The sequence below is a fragment of the Egretta garzetta genome, unplaced genomic scaffold (assembly GCF_000687185.1).
Source record: "Egretta garzetta isolate BGI_Z169 unplaced genomic scaffold, ASM68718v1 scaffold215, whole genome shotgun sequence".
Lineage (NCBI taxonomy): Eukaryota > Metazoa > Chordata > Aves > Pelecaniformes > Ardeidae > Egretta > Egretta garzetta.
In genome coordinates, this window is record NW_009259719.1 from 6,489,584 (window position 1) to 6,495,450 (window position 5,867).

At 44.6% G+C, this 5,867-nt stretch overlaps 1 protein-coding gene across 1 annotated transcript in view; it reads right to left on the bottom strand.

Moving 5' to 3' along the window:
- The window catches only part of NT5DC2 (5'-nucleotidase domain containing 2), a 28,131-nt gene extending 22,270 nt beyond the window's left edge, over nt 1–5,861 (bottom strand). The window contains exon 1 of the mRNA XM_009639349.2: nt 5,774–5,861. Coding sequence (XP_009637644.2) covers nt 5,774–5,792 — 19 coding nt within the window. The 5' untranslated portion in view covers nt 5,793–5,861. The remainder of the gene's footprint in view (nt 1–5,773) is intronic.
- Nucleotides 5,862–5,867: the final 6 nt, after the last annotated feature.

Here is a 5,867-nt window from a genome sequence, read left to right on the forward strand (position 1 = left end):
TTTTACAGCAAATGCACCCGACTTGCTGCTATCGTATCCCTACAGAGAGGTCAAGGTCTTCCAACATTCACCATTTGCTAACAGATTTATTTAACACACATTTTGATAGTCTGTGAGCAGTGCAAAATACCATTGCCTGAAGCCCATCTCTCCTTTCACAGAAGACATGAGACACATTTAGATTCAACAACATATGCCGGCCATAACTTTTGCAAAAATACAATCAGGAAAAACTAAGGGAGCAGTATGGTTTTGTAACAAGAGTAGTCTGGGATTCGCCAAGCTCGTGAAGCAGGTCTTATCTGTGATCAGAAGCATAAGCAGTAACTGTGCCACACAGTGTGATTTATGAAGTATATTTAGACCCACTGGATGAAGTCATACTCCTCCCGGCCAGCCTCAAACATACAGAGCCTCTCTGCCATCCTCTGACAGCCTCCTGCCCAGCTCATTTTACCCCACTCAGACATTTTGTGGCTTAACTTAGACAGCATGTCCTCTCTTACCTCATAAGGGCTGGAGACGGACAGATATGCTAGCCAAAATGCTTTATCATCACTGCCTCACATAACGTGTTCCTTACGCACGCTTCCTGGAGCACCGCACATCTATTTTCTGTGTTTCCTATTGCACATCATCATCACCAAACCAAACATGCAGCAGCTTGCTGACAGCTTGCTCTTTCCATGCTGTCATCCTCAATCTTAAATTTACAGTAGTTCTGAAGTCACTGATCTCCTAGGGAGAAGGAAAAAGCTCTGGGTTTCAGTCCAGAAACCCATGCTGCATGTTTGGCTCAGTGTGTGAATGTCCATTTGCAGCATCCTCCTCAACAGAGCCTTCGACATCAGCCTCCTCTTTACACTCATGAAGCGTATCCACAGGTTTAAACTACATCAGGGAAGCAACAGAAGCTGGGAGCACATGCAAGATAGGCTTCAATATGAGACCCCAAACATGCCTGGCTTACTGAGCCAGGTTTCAAGAAGCTTGAGGTTTTGTTTGGTCGGTTGGGTTGGTTTGCTTTTCTGTGTTGGGCTTTTTTTTAAAAGATAATTACCTGAGTGGTTACAAATTTTGAGCACTTAATTAAGTCCCAGGCTGCAGACTTGGGCACTGCTGCTCTGCTGACATTCAGCACATGATCTGCCAGGGATCTGTGCCTCAAGTTTGCCTGGCAATCATTGAGTCAAAACAGATGACACCCTCCAGGAGCCCAAGAAGATGCCATTTTCCAAGAACGATAGCTCTTGCTTTTCATTTGCCAAGACACCAAAACAGATTGCTAGACAAATAGGATAAATTACAGCAGAAAAAAAACCCAGAATGAAAACCAGCTTTGCTTCTTTAAAAAGAACGATAATCCTAATTACTCTTTCCATCTGGGTCCTAACTGGTAAGGGAGACAATACGGCAGTTAGTCACCGTCTACTCAGCACTTCATCCAGGAAGTGTGATCTAAGGGAGAACCGGCGTGCGTACAGTTGAGGACAGTGGGGAAAAAACAGCTCTTGCATTAGATACAAACCCCTGGAATCTGCAAACTTGCACAATTTGCTCCGGTTTGCAACTCTGGTGGTTTTAAGGGAAGTGTCTGCATATCCATGGTACATGACGAAACTCAGCAACAAAGGCAGACCACAAGAAAGCATGTTTGACCTCCTGCATTTTTTACACCTGGGTGTAAATGCAAGGTAAACACACATAATCTCCCACGTTTTACTACAGTGAGGCCCTAAACAGCTGCTTAAATCGGAGGATGTTCATGACAGCACAAGCGCCTCTTCCCAGGCAATAGCCCACATTGTTAGAAAGCAATAACACTCAATCCCCAATGCAACAGCAGAGATGGAAACAAAAGCAGGTAATTAACTTTGAGCAACAGTTAGAGACACCAAGACACCATATGGCCCCTTCTGATGTGAAAAACACTCTGGCCAAGAGGTGCCAAGCATGTCCCGTGTTTTTCTGAGCTCCGGAGCATACCATCAGCATCACACAGGAAAAGCTCCTTTTCTCTCAGCCTCAGATCCAGCATATTAGTGAAGAATAATACATAAAAAGGCAGCTCACACCCATCTCTCACACCCTTTGCACTCCCAGGGGTCCAGCACAGCAGACATCTGTGCTAACTTCTTCGTACGACTCATGAGGAAGAGTGATACTGAAAAGCAGATGGCCACCATCCTCTACGTTTTTCATAAATCAAAAAGTTCCCGTTGCTCACACCGACTTGCTTTCTAAAGACAAACTGCAAGTTTTTCCTCCCTTGCAAGTACCTCTTTACCCTTCTGAAGTGTTGTTTTGTACCATTTTACAGCAATTCCTGCAAAGCACTCTGACCAGTCGAAGTAGATAACTCTGACAAGATGGGAGGGAGAGGGAAATATTAAAGAGCATTAAATGTCAGAGGACCTACATTAAAAGAGTGATGAAAATTACTCTGGAGTATAGTCTTGAATTTATGCCATTACGCCTAAATATTTTGGGATTTCTCGCCAATGAAATCGACACAAACCAAATGCAATATTTAAAAATACCATTTCATTCCAAAACAACATTTTTTATATACGCAAAGGCACTAGAGAAGTGCTGGTATAACTGTTCTTTACAAGAAAAAATCTTTATAGTTAGGAAAACAGAATTTGGAAGTTAACGTGACTGGTCGCGCTTCCAGTTCTGGCTCCTAATTGTCATTTTCAGTCCCAGCTCAGTCTGCAGATGCCGCAACTTGTGAAACGTGCACACTCCCCAAGCAATTCGCAGGCCATTTATTACCATAGCACTAGACTTGTTTCCTGGTTTGGCAAAGAGCGAGGCCCTTAAATCTTTGTGCCTGCTTGAGATTAGCGACACAAGCAGAATCAAAATGTGCTGGATTTCAAAACCAACCGGTGCACCACAGCGGAATCACCGATGCAATCATCACAGAGGGGTGTTGCCTTCTCTCCCATTTCCAAACATGATGAGCATATGTTGGTGACTGCATCTTGCAATATTTAGATGCAAAGGTATCTCTTGGTCCACACAGACTAAAAAGAGCAAAGGACTACCTCTGAGCTGCATCCTCAGTGTTATCAATGCTTAACCAAGTTCTCGTTATCTGCAAACTTGTGTCAGTAATTCTCACATTTAACCACGCTCAAGCTTGTCATGCAGAGGCAAGAAGTTAGTAGTTATTGTACAGGTTCCTTAGGAAAGCTGATGTATTGTAGCTATGTTTACAAGTTTGAAAGATCTAGGAAAAAACATACACATTTATTTACAGCCAAATCCTCACATGCTTGCCAGTTCCACTGAGTTTCAGGATCGGATGTTTCCTAGAGTGCAGGACTTCAGACACTGCTTACTAAGAGCCTTATCTATCAGCCTTCCTTGACACTTCAGATGCCATCAAAACAAAATACAGCAAGTCTTGCTCAACACCACTCCTCTGACAAATGCAAATATACTTTTCCTTTTGAAAAAAAAATACAGTAAGTGGAAGCAGTAGCCTCAAATTCTTACAGGTAATGAAATGATGTTTGTATCACCATGCTCAAGCCTGGCAGAACACAGACGTGTCTCTACAAAGTTAAGAACTTCTGGTGCCTGGGTTCTGGCCACCAAACCAGTACCGCCACTGAGCTTTACAGCACAGAAGCTCTTGTCCTACACATCCTGCCCTGTCCAACTCAGTCAGCATTTATCATTGGAATCCCCTCTATGCAAAAATACAACATTGGTCTTTAAATCAGGTCCTAAGCAAGAGCTGGTTTGAAAACACATATTAAGTTCTCCTGGCAGAGACCTCTCTCCAAAACCAACAGCGATAACTGACAATATAGGACAAGGGACTCCACCAAGGGGGAGTTTCAGAGAAGGAGGGAGAAGGTGGCACCATAGGAGTCTTCTCAAACTTAATGCTTATGAGTATTGAGACCTGGTGTTGTTTTCAAATCCATACCCCAACCACAGACATTCACTTTTACATCAGAGTTAGAAACCCAGAACAAAGAAACAGACTGATGCCACATTTTCACAATTCGGTTTAGTCGTCAAAGGAACAATTAAAACCAACTTGGACCAACTTTGTTTATGCCTCTTCTTGACAAGACTTGAATAACAGCACAGTCTTGAAATTTTGGTTTGGGGAGCTATTCTTCAAACAAACAAGGGCCTTCTTATTTAGCATGCCTAATAGTTACCTGACGGTCTGTAAAGAGTTTGCTCTGTCATACATGGGCTACTTCACCAAAATTCATTTTGCATTTAGTCCTGCTCATTAGTTCTCCATCTCCAGTAACAACTGCATCTCTCGCATCCCAACGAAGTATAACTGTGTGAATACAAACTTAACAATCTGTCATGTAGTAAAGCGAGCATTTTCCCAAGAGACCACGATACAGCCTATTAACACACCTTCATTTACAGTTTCAATACCATTATGGAAAAGAAAAAAAATGCTGTTGAGGATGCTAAGGTCCAAACACCTGCAAGCTGGAATTTCTTTCAAGCAGTGGGGCTAAAACCACAACTCAGTCTTGGAGCAGGGACTTATCACGAAGCTACTGTCCTCTGTCAGCACCCTGTACTGCCTTCAGCAGCTCAGGCAAAGAAGCTCACACCCTGCAAAAGCTGGAATGCAGCAGGCTGAGCACCCAATGGATCAGCGGCCAATTCCTTTACATCTGTACATCAAGAAGGATGTTAGATTTTATGTCAAATCTCATGTGCTGGAAGGTGGGTAAGGAAGGAATGGCAGAACTTGTCAATCTCAGAACAGCAAGATGGTTCTTCCAGATGCCTATTGCTGGCTGCCATCCTTCTCCAACCCCTTAGATAAACCAAAACTAATGAAGAGCTATTCAACAGCAGACACAAAGTCACATTTCCTAGCTTTCTACAGTGCTTACTTTCAGCATTCTAAGAATCAAGAAACCAGCAGGAAAAAGTTCCCTGTCCTAAGGCCACAAAAGCTATTCTTTCACGTTTTTAGGTGAGTTTAATACAGCAGAGATCTGCCGCTAACAAAAAGATCACAATCCTGTTTTACACATGGACAGATTTGGTGAGTGGTGTGAGTTTTCTCCTCGCTTAGCAAGATGTCAACGTACCTGACGGAGCCAAGTAACTTATTGGTCAGAGAAGCAAAAACATGCACACACACACACGAGTAAAAGGCATTTCGCATCTGTAACACAAACTGAGCTCAGGATCAGGAAACATCCTAGCAGCTGTAGCATCAGTCTTCTCCATGCTCACCCTTGTGCCAATGGCGAGTTACGTGGTTGAACCCTGGACTCCTCACCACACCAGTCAATGTGGCTGTCTATTTGTCCTAGTCTAACCACCTTTCCGTACGCCAACCAACGGCAAATTGGACAGAAATGCAAAAGGCCCTTCATTTAGGCCATTTGCCACAACAATATCCACATTACGGGGGCCAGTTGTGAAGAACCCCACGTACTCTGCATGTCCTGAAACGCCAAGACCAGCCAAGGGATGTTCACAGAGGGAAGCCCAGGATGGGGAGAGGAAGACCCAGGGCCAGATTTCAATAGAAATAAAACGGTCCCAGAGGGCCCTGGGCGATGGAGGAGTGCAGATGGCATTGCCAGGGAGAAAGCTTCTAACCCCAGCAGCTGCACAGCAACGGGCACATCCCCCATTCCGCAGCGTGGGGGAAGGCACCAAGATGTAAAGAGAGGGGAAAAAAAGGAGGAAAAAAAAAAGAGAGACCTCCCAAGCCCGGCAGGACGTGGCAGTCCCGGCGCCCGGAGGCGGCCCTTACCGTAGACCAGCTTTTTCATCTCGTGGTACCTGGCCCACAAGTAGGTCTTGGTGTCGGCTCCCTCGGCCGGGAGGGGCTGGCTGCCCGCGGCGGG